This window comes from Myxocyprinus asiaticus, chromosome 4 (genome assembly GCF_019703515.2).
Source record: "Myxocyprinus asiaticus isolate MX2 ecotype Aquarium Trade chromosome 4, UBuf_Myxa_2, whole genome shotgun sequence".
Classification (NCBI taxonomy): domain Eukaryota; kingdom Metazoa; phylum Chordata; class Actinopteri; order Cypriniformes; family Catostomidae; genus Myxocyprinus; species Myxocyprinus asiaticus.
The window spans coordinates 62153892-62171449 of record NC_059347.1 but is presented as its reverse complement, the minus strand read 5'-3'; the positions used below and the strand labels follow the sequence as shown (position 1 = coordinate 62171449).

The following is a 17558-nucleotide window of genomic DNA, read 5'->3' as shown; positions in this document are numbered from 1 at the left end:
ACAGTAACTTCATCTATTATGTTTACAATTATTTAAATATAATTATTTATAATTATTTAAACATGTAATTATTGATTTCTTTCTCTAGGAATATTGATATACACAACTAATTGCTAATTAATTTAATTTATCAGTAGAACATGTACTTAATTTGATTTATAAATGTAATCAATTTTATATATATATATATATATATATAGTGTGTGTGTGTGTGTATATATGAAACATATATTATAACTTTATTATATGTAACTTCAGATCTAATGTTAGATATGCTTGTAAACATCTTGATAAAAATCAGAAACTCTTGTAATTCTGGTAAATCTATAAAGAAAGTGTTTATGAGAGTATGCAGGAAGTTTTTAATGTATATTGTGTTTTTGTGTGTTGTTTAACTGAATATTTCTCAGGATCTGGTGCAGCTTGTGTTGCACAGAGAGCTGGTAGAGTACTGCGTGTGTGCACTTCCTGTTTGATGTGTTCCCCTTCCTGTTTCTCTCTCTCTTTAAACTGCATCACTGATGATTGTGTGTTCGTCCTCCAGAGGGCTCTGGAGTTCAGATTTCATTTCAACGTACTTTATTGGCATGATTGTTTTACATACAGCATTGCAATTTTGTTAATGCATCAATACGATTAACCAAAAAAAAGCTAATAATAAAAATAAAAGCACTGCACAATAAGTTCAAAGATAAATAGAGCAAAATAAATATTCAATAATACAGTGCATCCGGAAAGTATTCACAGCGCTTCAATTTTTCCACATTTTGTTATGTTACAGCCTTATTCCACAATGGATTAAATTCATTATTTTCCTCAAAATTCTACAAACAATACCCCATAATGACAACGTGAAAGAAGTTTGTTTATCTTTGCAAATGTATTAAAAAAAAACAAATCACATGAACATAAGTATTCACAGCTTTTGCCATGACACTCAAAATTGAGCTCAGGTGCATCCTGTTTCCACTGATCATCCTTGAGATGTTTCTACAACTTGATTGGAGTCCACCTGTGGTAAATTCAGTTGATTGGACATGATTTGGAAAGGCACACACCTGTCTATATAAGGTCCCACAGTTAACAGTGCATGTCAGAGCACAAACCAAGACATGAAGTCCAAGGAATTGTCTGTAGACCTCCGAGACAGGATTGTATCGAGGCACAGATCTGGGGAAGGGTACAGAAACATTTCTGCAGCATTGAAGGTCCCAATGAGCACAGTGGCCTCCATCATCCGTAAATGGAAGAAGTTTGGAACCACCAGGACTCTTCCTAGAGCTGGCCGCCCGGCCAAACTGAGCGATCGGGGGAGAAGGGCCTTAGTCAGGGAGGTGACCAAGAACCCGATGGTCACTCTGACAGATCTCCAGCATTTCTCTGTGGAGAGAGAAGAACCTTCCAGAAGAACAACCATCTCTGCAGCACTCCACCAATCAGGCCTGTATGGTAGAGTGGCCAGAGGGAAGCCACTCCTCAGTAAAAGGCACATGACAGCCCGCCTGGAGAAACAAAGATTGAACTCTTTGGCCTGAATGGCAAGCGTCATGTCTGGAGGAAACCAGGCACCGCTCATCACCTGGCCAATACCATCCCTACAGTGAAGCATGGTGGTGGCAGCATCATGCTGTGGGGATGTTTTTCAGTGGCAGGAACTGAGAGACTAGTCAAGATCGAGGGAAAGATGAATGCAGCAATGTACAGAGACATCCTTGATGAAAACCTGCTCCAGAGCGCTCTGGACCTCAGACTGGGGCGACGGTTCATCTTCCAACAGGGCAACGACCCTAAGCACACAGCCAAGATAACAAAGGAGTGGCTCCGGGACAACTCTGTGAATGTCCTTGAGTGGCCCAGCCAGAGCCCAGACTTGAACCCGATTGAACATCTCTGGAGAGATCTGAAAATGGCTGTGCACTGACGCTCCCCATCCAACCTGATGGAGCTTGAGAGGTTCTGCAAAGAAGAATGGGAGAAACTGCCCAAAAATAGGTGTGCCAAGCTTTGCAAAGATTTCAAACAAACTTCTTTCACGTTGTCATTATGGGGTATTGTTTGTAGAATTTTGAGGAAAATAATTAATTTAATCCATTGTGGAATAAGGCTGTAACATAACAAAATGTGGAAAAGTGAAGCGCTGTGAATACTTTCCGGATGCACTGTATATCAGTGAGCATTAAGAATACCTCAATGTACAGACAGCACTTAAATAATGAGATTATGCATTCTAGCTGACTCTTTATCAAAAGCGACTTACAGTACAGTGAATGTACAGTATACATTTGATCAGTATGTGTGTTCTGTGGGAATCAAACACATGAACATTGCTTGCATCTCAACAGATGTGTAACTGCCCTCTTTGACAATCTAGAACAATGTGGGATGAGGTTGGAACCTTTTCTAAAGTATTTTTTTACTCTATAATGTAAATGATTATTAGACAAATACCTTCAATCGAAAATGATAGTTTTTTTGTTCAGTTTAGTCTGGAGGATTTGGGTGCATTCAACAGTGATGCCGTTCAACAGGTCTTGGATTGCACTGTTTAATAATCTAAACTAATATCTGCTCTGAATACTGACGAAATGCCTGATTTTTCTTCTCCCTTTGTCTTGTACTTTTCTTTCCTCTGACGGCTAACCAGAATTCACTGGACTGCATGCAGGTATCATAACCACTCCAAAACCCGATCCAGAACCCCTGTCTGTCGGTCCTCAACCCTTTGTATCTTTAGTTTAGCGAAAACATAAAAGAGGTTTATTGACAGCTAAAGGCCATTGTTAGGCACGACACGAAGCGAAGTAAATCACAATAAAACTAATAGACCTTTAATAATAACCTTGAGTGTCTTATTGTTTTTAAAAACCGTTATTACATAATAAAAATATTATGGACAAAACTTTCATTAAAACATTATTTGAAGTGCCATACTTTTACTTCAAGATAGTTTCTGTCATGTAAACTAATGTTAATAGTTGCAGTGATATAGCTGGTGAACTGTTGTTTCATGTCATTGCTTATACTGGAGTGTGTGTGAGTGTGTGTGTGTGTGTGTGTGTCTGTGTGCGTGAGTGTGTGCGTGTCTGTGTGCGTGAGTGTGTGCGTGTCTGTGTGCGTGGGTGTGTCTGTGTGCGTGGGTGTGTGTGTGTGTGTGCGTGTCTGTGTGTGTGTGTCTGTGTGTGTGTTTGTGTTTGTGTGTGTGTCTCTGTGTGTGCGTGTGCGTGTGTGTCTGTGTGTGTGTGTCTATGTGCGTGTGAGTGTGTCTGCGTGTGTGTGTGTGTGTCTGCGTGTGTGTGTCTGCGTGTGTGTATTTGTGTCTGCGTGTGTGTCTCTGTGTGCGTGTGTGCATGTGTCTGTGTGTCTCTGTGTGCGTGTGTGCGTGCGTGCGTGTCTGCGTGTGTGCGTGTCTGCGTGTGCGTGTGTGTGTGTCTGCGTGTGTGTGTGTCTGCGTGTGTGTGTGTCTGCGTGTGTGTGTGTCTGCGTGAGTGTGTCTGTGTGTGTCTGAGTGTCTGAGTATCTGTGTGTGTCTGTGTATGTGTCTGTGTCTTTGTGTGTATGTCTATGTGCGTGTGTGCGTCTGTGCATGTGTGTGTGCGCGTGTGTGTGTATTGTGTTTTTAACCTGTGTGTACTCCATATGCCAGGGAACTGAACCACAGAGCCGGAATTGAAACTATCTCACTGCATTCTGTCAAACTCAGACACTCAGAGTTTTTGATGCTTTAACCACACGCATGTATTTAACACTCAGCAAAATAGCTTTAACCTGTTCCTCTGCCCTCCTTACCTGCTGCATACATTATCGCACCATTTAACATGCATTTATTTTCTTTTAAGATGCCTTTTTTTTCAGAGCAACTTGCAATGCACTGCATCTACACAGTCTTAACAATTTTATAGATTGTAGTTTCAGTAACTGTAAAAGGATTCTTCATATTAGAAGTCATGTTCACTTATCATTAAACATCATTAAACTACAGGAACATACATTTAAAACAGCAATAATATCAATAACCAGAATTTTTGCTAACACTTGTTTGCTTGTTTTTTAATAGTCTCCTATTGAAATGATGTACTTTATATATATATATATATATATATATATATATATATATATATATATATATATATATATATATAAATACACCAATCAGCCACAACATTAAAACCCCCCGCCTATTATTGTGTAGGTCCCCCTCGTGCCACCAAAACAGCACAAACCCGCATCTCAGAACAGCATTCAGAGATGATATTCTTCTCAGCACAATTGCACAGAGTCGGTTATCTGAGTTACCGTAGACTTCGTCAGTTCAAACCAGTTTGGCCATTCTCTGTTGACCTCTCTCATCAACAAGTGTTTCCGTCCACAGAACTGCCGCTCACTGGATGTTTTTTGTTTTTGGCACCATTCGGAGTAAATTCTAGAGACTGTTGTGTGTGAAAATCCCAGAAATACTCAAACCAGCCCGTCTGGCACCAACAATCATGCCACACTCCAAATCACTGAGATCACATTTTTCCCCATTCTGATGGTTGATGTGAACTTTAACTGAAGCTCCTGACCCGTATCTGCATGATTTTATGCACTGCTGCCACACGATTGGCTGATTAGATAATCACATGGATGGCTGTTGCTGTTGGCTTTTTAATATTGACATTTTAGATGAGTGCCTTGATGTGGATTCATGTTTTCATTATTGGGAAGCATCCACTACTATTTTTCATGTGTTTTGCACCCTTCCCGGAGCTTCTGTGGCATTTTCTAAGCACCAGATGTGCTCTTAGATGTCATTTCTTTTCACTAATTATTACATGTTTAAAACTATGATCATCTAAAAAGTCCTGTGAAGTAAACACAAACCATTTCAGTATGTATTGTGTGGAAATAAATTTTTATCAATGTTTCAGAAATTATGACTGTCTCACAGTTGAGACGTCATTTCCACCCCACCAAACAAATTCACCCCTAATAAAGTTTTGTCAAAATTTAGTGTACTTATTAACCAAGTGGACAAAAGTGTCAGTGAAGAGCATGAAATATGAGACAAAACACAGAATAATCAAGGGAAATATCACTTTTTTTATTGGGCGTCATTTCTAATAAAACTGTAGTTTTGCCAAATTATGCAAAAAGTGTGAAAATATTTTTTTAATGCGTGTTTGAAGTATCCATAAAATGTTAGCCATGATATTAGCCTTACCAAGACAAAGGAGTCGGTCATTTTACTTGGGAATTCTATTAAACACAACACAGAATTTGAGATGCGCTGGAAATAAATTTTCATGACTTGAATGAAATAAATCTCATGTGATGCATGAACATATTGAATGAATTAAACTAGTGAGAGTGTGAAACTGTTTTAACGAGACTTTACATACTTGAAATCCACAGTGCTGAAAGTGCCTGAAGTTGAAGAAACACCCAAATATCTCCACCACAAAAAATGTTTTGTTTCAAGCTGACACTGAAAGGCTAGTTTAGGTTATACACATCCACAGTTTTATATAGATCCCGTTGGATGAGCAGTAATGTGATGCAAGAAAACTGATAGGCTGGCAATGTTTGAAATGCCCAACTTTGGACTCTGAATAGGTGAAGTCATCCATTCATAGTTTATTCACATGCTCTGATTGGCTAATCACTCACTGGCAGTGCATTGCTTTGTTTGTCTAATGGCTCCCACAATTCTGCATCTGACCAAGCTGATATATTTAACATTAATGTTCCTTATGAATATTAATTAACATGTGCATATTATTATCTGTGTGAAGGCAAAAGTTCAGGAGCTTGAGGACAAATGCCGCAGCCAGAGCGAGCAGTTCGGTTTGCTCTCACAGGAGCTGGATAAATTCCGGGTTCAGGCGTCAAAGATTGACCTGTCGGGACCCGAATTGCTGTCCAGCGCCAGTTTGACCCAGCTGACCAATGGCTTGCCCGGTGAGACTGGTATGCTAATTTAATTTGGGTATGTTTTGTTGTGGGAGCTCTCTGTAAGTGGATTGCATGTGCATTATTCCCTGTTTCTCCAGGCACAAATGCCTCTTGGGAAGAGATCACTTTTTGGAGTTTGGAGGGTAACGAAGTCATCTGTGACGCTACTGGTCCTGGTACTATATAATGTGGTCATTATTCTGGGCTGCGTTCATACTCACTGTACTTGTCCTGGGTGAAGTTATCACTCTGTTTATCTGCATGAAAACACGTGGAGTGTGACTATGTCATGAGCAATGGACAGTGGTCACATCCATGAAGAATTAAATATGATGTCCTGAACTAGGGCTGGGCGGTATGACAAACAGTATATACTGTGCAACGGTAGATATGTGTCATCTGGGCAAGATTGTGTCGTACCGTTTATATGTGAGAGAGCGAGTGAAACTTATATGCGAAAATACAGAGTGGGACGTGACCCTGCATTACTATAGAATTCATTTAACGTGCAGGAACAGATGTGAGTATATCGACTTAGAAAGTGACTCATCCAGTCAGAATGTCGGTGTCGGTATCTGTTTTATGATAATAGTCTTTTATTTTTAACTTAACCCTTGTACGTCAATTTAAAAAAGTTACTCAGAGGTCCTTAGAGGACAAAAATGTCTGCATCAAAAAAACTGCCATAATAATATTATATATTAATATTATTTTCCACTTTCACTGAGTTTTTAACCAACATCAGTCCCGATCATAGCTACCAAATATTTAAATATTTAAATATATACCTTTAAATGCCAGTTTGTTAACATAATGCCACTGTTGTTTTTACACACACACACAAATTTCTCAATACATTCAAAACACACTCTGACATCCATACCAACACACACACACAATTTTATCTGCATCATTTATTCAGTTGTCATGCAGTGCTCAATGATACAGCAAACAGTAAATAGGGGAAAAGCATGTATTTGCTCCATAGGCTAAACATGACGCCATCTGGTGGAATATATTAAAAATGTATATTTTGAAGCCAGGGCTCCGGAATGAAAACATAATATCATAGAATTCATGATTTTATGCTTTAATGGCACTGGGATCAAATGTTGCAGTTTTAATGGGTTTCAATGGGGACATTTTTGTCCTGAAGGTCCTGAGTGGAACTATTTTGTGTACACAGCGTATTATAGATGTATTATAGGAACTGAGGTTGAAATATCAAAATTCCCCCAAAAATACACACCTTTGGCAAAATGTATGCCATTGGCATTAACAGCCAAAATGATCGAAAAAACAAAAATGAAAAAGACAAAAATGTCCCGAAGTTCGTACAAGGGTTAAAAACAAATTATACAATGAGAAGCAGCAGGTTTTGCACTGATGTCAGACTTATTTTATTTTTGAATAATATTATTAGGAAAACTTTTCAATAAGGTTTTGCTTATTAACATTAGTAAAATGCATTGGTATCATGAACTAATGGTCAATTATTTTTTACAGCCTTTATTAATCATCATTAATGTTAATTTACCAAAATACTACTGTTCATTGTTTGTTCATTTTAGTTCATAATGCATGAATTGATGTTAATATGTATAACTCATATGTAAAACTTGTATTAGTATGTGTTGGAATTAACATTGATCAAGGTGTGATTAATTAAGAACATTAGCTGATATGAACTAACAATAAAAAATATTTTTTCAGCTTTTGTTATTTTTGGTGAATATCTGTCTGTCCATCCGTCTATCTATAATCTGTCTGTCTGTTTATCTATCACTCTTTCTGTCTATCTATTTATCTATCTATCATTCCGTCCCTCTGTCCGTCTATCTATAATCTGTCTGTCTGTCTGTCTATCTATCTATTTATCTGTCTGTCTGTCTGTCCATTATCTGTCTGTCTGTCTATCTATCTATTTATTTATCTGTCTGTCTGTCTGTCCATTATCTGTCTGTCTGTTTATCTAACTATCTATCTGTCCATCCGTCTATCTATAATCTTTCTGTCTGTCTATCTATCACTCTTTCTGTCTATCTATTTATGTATCTATCAGTCTGTCCGTCTATCTATAATCTGTCTGTCTATCTATCTATTTATTTATCTGTCTGTCTGTCTGTCCATTATCTTTCTGTCTGTCTATCTAACTATCTATCTGTCCATCCGTCTATCTATAATCTTTCTGTCTGTCTATCTATCACTCTTTCTGTCTATTTATGTATCTATCAGTCCGTCCGTCTGTCCGTCTATCTATAATCTGTCTGTCTGTCTGTCTATCTATTTATCTGTCTGCTGTCTATCATCTGTCTGTCTGTCTATCTAACTATCATCTGTCTGTCTGTCTGTCTGTTTATCTGTCTATCTGTCTAAGGGTCCTTTATCTATCTATCTATCTGTCTGTCTATCTATCTATCTATCATATAAATACATTTTTAACATTTGTTAATGCATTATGAACTAATATTAAAGGGACAGTTCACCAAAAATGAAAATTCTGTCATCATTTATTCACCCTCATGCCATCCCAGATGTGTATGACTTTCTTTCTTCTGCAGAACATAAATGAAGATTTTTAGAAGAATATTTCAGCTCTGTAGGTGCATACAATGCAAGTGAATGCTGACCAGAACTTTGAAGCTCCACAAAGCACATAAAGGCAGCATAAAAGTAATCCATAAGACTCCAGTGGTTTAATCCGTGACTTCAGCAGTGATATGATAGGTGTGGGTGAGAAACAGGTCAATATTTAAGTCCTTTTTTTCTATAAATTCTCCTCCCTGCCCAGTGATGTCCACGAAGCATATGAATCACCAAAAAACTAAAGAAGAATGTGAAAGTGAAAGTGGACAGTAAAATAGGACTTAAAGGGATAGTTCACCCAAAAAATGAAAATTCTGTCATTGTTTACTCACCCCTGTGTTGTTATAACTCTATTTGACTTTCTTTCTTTTTCTGAACACAAAGGGAGAAATTGTGTAAAAATGTTGTGCTCAGTGATGTCACACAGTGGCAGTTTATGGTGACCACCTCTTCAAGCTTCAAAAGCACGTAAACATATAATTCAGAAGTCTAATAAATTATTCCATGAGACTCATGATTGTTCTGAAAGCATACGATGAGGTTTGGTGAGTTTTGTAGTCAGAGAATAGATGCATTTTTATGCCCAGCCTCATTTGTTTGAAACAGTACTCAATCAAACAGCGAGACTTTTCTCCATTTTCTCCTCCTGAGCATTTATGGCAGAGAGCGCTACCTCAGCAAAAACATTCTTGGCCCAAATCAAGTCGTTTTTAACCTGCTAGTGAGATGCTGGCTTCAATATACTGTTATGAGAAAGTTTTTGGACCGGTGCCAGTTCGTAGCGGGCAGGGTTACCCGGCGTGATGCCGAAAATAGAAACCAAGTGATCGACAGAATGTACCGTCGCTCGTCACGGCTGGTTAGGACAAAAACTCTGATTAACATAGAAAATATACCTGTTATCACGTGTCGTTTGCCTTCAGGTTAGGACACGGTGCGACTGTAGCTGCCTTCAGCCTCCTCCATCTCTCAGTATGATTGAAAACTCAAGGCTGGACAAATAAATGCATCTATTTTGCCTTATTTTATTCAGTTGGCATGTAGGAGTTGATAACAGTTTGCTTAATCTCATTCCATATCTGGATAATTGCTGCAATATCATAGAGGATAAATTTCCTCCTGTATGATATTGCATTATATTAGTTTTGTACAGTATGTTAACTTAATAGCCAAAATACTTGGACATCCGTGAATGAGAATAAACCTGAAATAGGAATATGTTTCAGTCACAATGCACATTATGTAGTTTAGAGATGGTTTAGAGACTTTAGAATGTTACAGATGGCTATTTCTATTTAAATAAATGTATTCTTAAAATGTTTCTGTTTGTCCAAGAATCCTCTTGCAGCAATGCAGGTCTTTGGTATTTAGAAGCTGCTAGTTTAGGACCTGTGAGGAGTCTGTTTCTCAAACTTGAGACTGTGATTTACTTGACTTTTTGTTGTGCATCTGGCCGTCCACTTCCCTCTCTATCCTGGTTAGAGATTATTTTTTCAAAACAGTAATGCATCGGGGCCTGGGTATCTCAGCGAGTATTGACGCTGACTATCACCCCTGGAGTCGTGAGTTTGAATCCAGAGTGACTCCAGTCAGGTCTCCTAAGCAACCAAATTGGCCTGGTTGCTAGGGAGGGTAGAGTCACATGGGGTAACCTCCTTGTGGTCACGATTAGTGGTTCTCGCAAAAGAAACATTTGAATAAATACCACTTAAAAAATTATTTTAAACCGTAATAATAATTTGCAATGAATGATTTTGGCAGTATTTTTGATCATTTTATTGCATCCTTGGTGAAAGGAAGCATCGGTTTCTTTCAAGAACCAAACTGTCTTTGTGTTCTAAAAATGGAAGCGTATATACTATATATAATATAATTTTCATAAAGTAACTTGTAACGTAATTGAGTAGTTTTTCGGCAAACTATTTATTTACTCTTACTTGAGTCATAATATTTCTGAGTACTTCTACTTGTACTCAAGTTAATTATTTCTGCAGTACAAATACTTTTACTTAAGGAAAAAAAAATCTGTACTCTTTCCACCACTGCGTAACAGGCTATAATAATATATTATAAATTGGGCTTGTTTTTGAAGCTGCAGTTGCTTATTTGTCTTGCGAGAGTTGGCAGCACTGGTTTTCACCCACACCTATCATATCGCTTCTGAAGACATGGATTAAACCACTGGAGTCGTATGGATTACTTTTATGCTGCCTTTATGTGCTTTTTGGAGCTTCAAAGTTCTGGCCACCATTCACTTGCATTGTATGGACCTACAGAGCTGAAATATTCTTCTAAAAATCTTCATTTGTGTTCTGCAGAAGAAAGTCATACACACAAACTATCATTTTAACTAACAATGAGCAATTGCATGTTCATAAATTAACATTAATCAAGATTGAAAAATGCTGTAAAGAATATTGTTCATTATTAGTTCATGATACCTTATGGATTTACTACAAATTGAACCTTATTGTAAAATGTTACTATCTTTGCATCCATCAAGCTTCAAATAAAAATAATCAAATGAAATACGAATTAACACACTGTTAATTTAATATAAACCTTATTTTCATAAAATTTCCAGCAAAAACAAAATTGCCAGTATAAAGATTCTATACTTCCCTACTATATAGTATGCCAAAATCAGAATGCCAAAATGAGTAGTATGTCCAGATGACCTACTGTTTCCGGCAAGATTCTGAAGTGTGCATCCGTTAGACACATTACTGTCCCATAATGCCTTGGTAGCTGAGGTGACACCACGTTCAAAATGCCAGATTCAAAAAAAAAATGGCAGAGTTGGACGGCTCTTTTGAACTGTGATATGTACTGTATATACCAAGAAAGTTGTTTGTTGTGCTTAAATAATGCTTGTTTAACAAAACCAGAGTAGATTGTTTCGCAGTAGTGCTGAATGTACTGTTTTACCAGTCGAGAAGTGCCTCTTTCGTGAAATATAGTACATAATGTGACAGCACGTGGTTTCGGAAGCAGGATTGTTCATACCGCCCACTCCTATCCTGAACCATGAAGTAAAACGCTTTGCGATTGGTCAGCGCTCTTTGTGTTGGAGGTGGCATTCTTTGCAGATCTCATCTTGAAGTTTTAGTTTTTGTCTTGAGAAAATGGTCACTTACTGACCAAAATCAGTAGCACATTGCACTCAGATTTGTGAGGATCTGATTGGCTGCTTTAGTGTCACCAATCAGAGTTCACCGCAGTGATCTGTGCTCCGTTACAGCCGCTGCTTGGGTACAGTGTGTTCGGACTGGCATACTGCCATACTAATTGCACAGTATGTAAATGTTCTGTATGCATGCAAGACCTACAACTACATTTGGCAAAATGTGCAGTATAAAACCAGAGCTCTGACTTTTCATTTCCAGTGTGACAAATAAACTGGAAATGGTATCAACCTCGATTTTACTCATTTTTTTAATTGGACTGCCAAAGACTTTTTTACACACAATTGGTTAAAAGGCAAAAAAAAATAGGATTTGTTTCAGAGATTATAACTGAACACCAGACACTGAATTTACAATAATGTACAGATATTATACTAATGTTTGTTATGGTGTACTACTCTTACTATATCTGCCATATCTTCTGTATGTACGACTGAAATAGTAAGAATAGGATGGTAGTATGCCATTTCTAACTCAAGTCTTTGAAACATTGAAAAAAAAAAAAATACTATGTAGTATATATGCAGTGCTATGCATTATGCAGTAAGAAGTACAGTACACTATTACTCCAACCCGAACATACCCCTGGTTTTCTGCAGTAGTTCTGGAAGTATTCTGTTGATCACAAGAGTCTGTCAGTATGTGTAAATGTTATCAGCATGCACCTTCTTTTATATTTTGCTGCACGTTTTTGCATTTTTATTTGCTTCTTATTGTTTAATCTGTTGTACCTGTTTTAAAGTTGCAAGTCTGAACTCATTGTAAATGCTGTCTGTAAAGTTGATAGACACACACACGCACACACACACACACACACACAGAGTGCTGCTGGAAGGTCAGAAGGTCAGGACAGAATTTTGCAAATTACCATATGATTCATTTTAAAGCAGACAAAAGCTGAATGAACCTGAGCAGAGGGTCAAAGAGTGATTTACACTGTAGTAACACAGTGACCAGGGTTATGACCCTTATTCAAGCAGATGGCACTCGTTTAATCAGTCCTGATTCTGACCTGTAGATCACGGGTCAGCTAGAGTCACAACACACATTCACACAGATGCATCATTCAGATAAGCTCAAACATGGAAAGCTTTGTGTCAAAAAAGAATGCTTAGAGAAGCTATTGTTTGAAATGCATGTTATGATATTTTAAGTGATAGTTTACCCAAATATGAAAATTCTGTCATCACTGATGTCATTCAGAATTACTTACTTACTACTTTGGAACACAAGGAACATTTTGCTGCCCAGGCTGTTTTTTCCCATAGAATGAATGTGAACAGTGGCAATCGTTTATGAGACGCACAAGAACAAATGCTGTTTAATCAATGCCAAACTTGGTGTGATGCATTCTGAGGATTTGCACAATGCTATCAATAGACAGCACATATAGCAGTCATATGGACTACTTTTATTATAATTTTATGGAGCTTTTTTGAGCTCGAAAGTGTCTGATCACTGAATACTTGTTTCCCAACAGCTCATTTTGTGTTCCAAGGGATGAAAGAAAGTCATGCAGTTTTGGAACAACATGAGGGGTAGTAAATGATGACTGATGAACTGTTCCTTTGAGTTGTTGTTCTCTACACTTATGGTGTCCTCTCCTCTGCATGTGTCAGATGTGGCTGCAGACTTGCGTTCAGGCTCAACTCCACATGCAGCTGAACTGTCTCGTCCTGAGCGCTCACCGACCACCAGACACCGTGAGCTGCCCACCATCAGTTTGAAGTCTGGCTCCTCCTCCAGCCCCACACCACCCAGATCTGAGACAACGCACCTGTCCCCCAAATCTGCAGCATCTCACCCGGCCAGCCCCCGAAAGGCCAGCCCGACACATGAGGTGAGAAACTACACTATCTGTCTGTCTGCCCATCTATCTGTATCTATCTGTCTGTCTGCCCATCTATCTGTATCTGTCTGTCTGTCTGCCCATCTATCTGTATCTATCTGTCTGTCTGCCCATCTATCTGTATCTGTCTGTCTGTCTGTCTGTCTAATTGTATCTGTCTGTCTGTCTGCCCATCTATCTGTATCTGTCTGTCTGTCTGTCTGTCTAATTGTATCTGTCTGTCTGTCTGCCTGTCTGTCTGTATCTATCTGTCTGTCTGCCCATGTATCTGTGTCTATCTGTCTGTCTGTTTGTCATTATGCCTGTCTATCTGTCATTCTGTCTGGTTGTCTGTCTATCTGTATGTATTTATCTGTCTGTCTGCCTGTTTATCTGTGTCTGTCTGTCTGCCCATCTATCTATATCTATCTGTCTGTGTGCCCATCTATCTGTATATGTCTGTCTTCCTGTCTATCTGTATCTGTCTGTCTGCCCATCTATCTATCTATATCTATCTATCTATCGATCTGTCTGCCTGTCTATCTGCCTGTCTATCTGCCTGTCTGTCTGTCTGCCTGTCTGTCTGCCCATGTACAGTATCTGTGTCTATCTGTCTGTTTTGTCTGTCTGTCAGTATGCCTGTCTATCTGTCATTCTGTCTGACTGTCTATCTGTATGTATTTATCTGTCTGTCTGCCTGTCTATCTGTATCTGTCTGTCTGTCTGTCTGCCCATCTATCTGTATCTGTCTGTCTAATTGTATCTGTCTGTCTGTCTGTCTGCCTGTCTATCTGTATCTGTCTGTCTGTCCATGCATCTGTGTCTATCTGTCTGTCTGTTTGTCATTATGCCTGTCTATCTGTCATTCTGTCTGGTTGTCTGTCTGTCTGCCTGTTTATCTGTATCTGTCTGTCTGTCCATGTATCTGTATCTATCTGTCTGTCTGTTTGTCATTATGCCTGTCTATCTGTCATTCTGTCTGGTTGTCTGTCTATCTGTATGTATTTATCTGTCTGTCTGCCTGTTTATCTGTGTCTGTCTGTCTGTCTGTCTGCCCATCTATCTATATCTGTCTGTCTGCCTGTCTATCTGTATCTGTCTGTCTGCCCATCTATCTGTATCTGTCTGTCTGCCTGTCTATCTGTATCTGTCTGTCTGCCCATCTATCTGTCTATATTTATCTGTCTGTCTGTCTATCTGTATCTAACTACCTGTCTATTTGTCTGTCTATCTCTCTTACTGTTTGTCAGTATGTTTGTCTGTATGCCCATCTATCTGTATCTATCTGTCTGTCTGCCCATCTATCTGTATCTGTCTGTCTGTCTGCCCATGTATCTGTGTCTATCTGTCTGTCTGTTTGTCATTATGCCTGTCTATCTGTCATTCTGTTTGGTTGTCTGTCTATCTGTATGTATCTGTCTGTCTGTCTGCCCATCTATCTGTATCTGTCTGTCTGTCTGCCCATCTATCTGTATCTGTCTGTCTGTCTGCCCATCTATCTGTATCTATCTGTCTGTCTGCCCATCTATCTGCCCATCTGTCTGTCTGTCTGCCCATCTATCTGTATCTGTCTGTCTGTCTGCTCCTTTATCTGTGTCTGTCTGTCTTGTCTTGTCTGTATGTCTGTCAGTATGCCTGTCTATCTGTATCTATCTGTCTGTCTGCCCATCTATCTGTATCTATCTGTCTATCTGCCCATCTGTCTGTCTGCCTGCCCATCTATCTGTGTCTGTCTGTCTTTCTGTCAGTATGCCTGTCTATTTGACGTTCTGTCTATCTGTATGTATCTTTCTGTCTGCCTGTCTATCTGTCTGCCCCTCTATCTGTGTCTATCTGTCTGTCTGTTTTCCTGTCTATCTGTATCTATCTGTCTATCTGCCCATCTATCTGTATCTGTCTGTCTGCCTGCCCATCTATCTGTGTCTGTCTGTCTTTCTGTCAGTACGCCTGTCTAATTGTCATTCTGTCTATCTGTATGTATCTTTCTGTCTGCCTGTATATCTGTATCTATCAGTCTGTCTGCCCATCTATCTGTATCTATCTGTCTGTGTGTCTATCTGTATCTATTTATCTGTCTGTCTATCTGCCTGTCTATCTGTATCTGTTTGTCTATCTGTATCCGTCTGTCTGCCCGCCCATCTATCCATATCTATCTGTATCTGTCTGTCTGCCCGTCTATCTGTATCTGTCTGTCTGCCCGCCCATCTAACTATATCTATATGTCTGTCTATCTGTCTGTCTAACTACCTGTCTGTCTGTCTGTCTGTCTATCTGTATCTTTCTGTCTGTCAGTATGCCTGTCTATCAGTCATCCTGTTTGACTGTCTGTCTATCTGTATGTATCTAACTGTCTGTCTGAATCAATCTGTCTAACTGTCTGTCTCTTTTTATCTGTCTGTCTATATGTTTTACTATCTGTCTATCTGTCTGTGTATCTATCTCTATTTGTCTTTGTGTCTGTCTGTCTTGTTTGAGTGACTTGCTGGAAAAGAAAATGTAACAAAATTGCTGTTGAATTTCAATCTTGTACACAGACAGATCGATTTCCTTGGCTGCACTTGTTTTGGGTGGAATTATGAGTAAGTTAGTATGTAGATAATTTGTTGCAGTAATTTGTTGGGTATTTTGTGGTCTAACAGCTGAAATGACAGGGTGGAGAGTTGGTTGAAGTTACTGTGATATGTTGATCTTTGAGCGTTCCAGCCGGTTCAGCTCTAATATATAAGACAGAGATTATTAATGGGTAAACTGGTCCTGGGTCAGAGTGCATTTGCTACCATGCAGCTGTCTAAAACTGATATTCAGTGAGATAATCTTGTGCTGTGCTGGATTATGAAGGCTGTAGTAGTTGTAAGTGATTATCCATAAAAGGTTTTACCCTTGAGCTAAAAATCCAGCCTGCATGAGTCAGTTCACTTCCTACTTACACTAGCACTATATTAAGGCAATTTCAGAAGCTGACTCTAAGTTTTTAAAGGAGAGGGTCATAATCATGGATGCACCAGTTTCACAGTAAACATATGCTGCTTGTTATCGGAGTAAATGGGCACAGTGTCAGACCAGTATTGGTGCATCTTGATTGTTATTGCTTTTCAGTGTTTAAGTCGACATGTTTTCAAGTAACATGACTTGATATCTGCATAAAAGGTCCAAACTTGGCACAAAATTCTTCGAACATATCCCTTGATGTTCGGATGTGTTTAACCCACAGCTGGCCCTCACAATCCACCAGAACAGTTTTGAGCGTGAGCACTCCCAGGTATACGGAAGCAGGCGGTATGGGCATAGCAGCCATTTCAGCCCTCATTATATGAGATATTACACTCATTCTGCAGCCTTGCCTGGCAGCAACAGTTAGTAGTAATCTTTTAGAAACCTGCTGCCAATTTAAGGCTTGTAAATATCTACAGTTTGAACCAGGTACAAAAGATATTGATTTTAATAATCCATCTGATATAGAGTTTGTGTGTGTGTTTCAGGTGGACACAGCTAGTGAAGTTGACGAACTGGATATTGATGTTTCTCCAGTGCCGTATGTGAGTAAACGAGCCGCTAAACTCCAGGTGTTCATCGCACGTTACAGGTAACCATCATTGGACATTTTGTGATTTCTTACCTACAGGCTAACAATGTTTTATTACAAGCTGCACATTGAATAGCCCTGCCCACAGTGAAACCTCATTGGTCCAAAATCACGTGCCCTGCAATTAGGTATAAAATACTTTGGAGAGCGCTATCTGTTAGCATTTCCATTCATCTCAATGGCAGTCGCTCAACTGCCGCATGAACCACCAGAAGTGCACTATTCAAATTCTGCCATTTTTGCTCATGATCACTCAGTACAGGTTTATTGAGTCAATCATCTGAGCCATAAATGCCATGTGACTAATCACTCTGCAGCTGCAGTAAAATTATGACACTGATTGGCTGATGGCACCACAAGAACACACACAAGCCCTTAATTAGCAACGATTCTGAGGTGTTACGTCAAAGGCAGCAGACTAGGGAGAATATGAGTCCATTTCATA

The 17558-nt window shown here is 39.0% G+C and overlaps 1 protein-coding gene across 2 annotated transcripts in view; it reads left to right on the top strand.

Annotated features, from left to right (window-relative positions):
* The window catches only part of LOC127433134 (peripheral-type benzodiazepine receptor-associated protein 1-like), a 137295-nt gene that overhangs the window by 81704 nt on the left and 38033 nt on the right, over positions 1 to 17558 (top strand). For both annotated transcript variants that reach the window (XM_051684806.1, XM_051684813.1), the window contains exons 12-15: positions 2645 to 2665; positions 5772 to 5946; positions 13322 to 13542; positions 17010 to 17113. In XM_051684806.1, coding sequence (XP_051540766.1) covers positions 2645 to 2665; positions 5772 to 5946; positions 13322 to 13542; positions 17010 to 17113 — 521 coding nt within the window. The remainder of the gene's footprint in view (positions 1 to 2644; positions 2666 to 5771; positions 5947 to 13321; positions 13543 to 17009; positions 17114 to 17558) is intronic.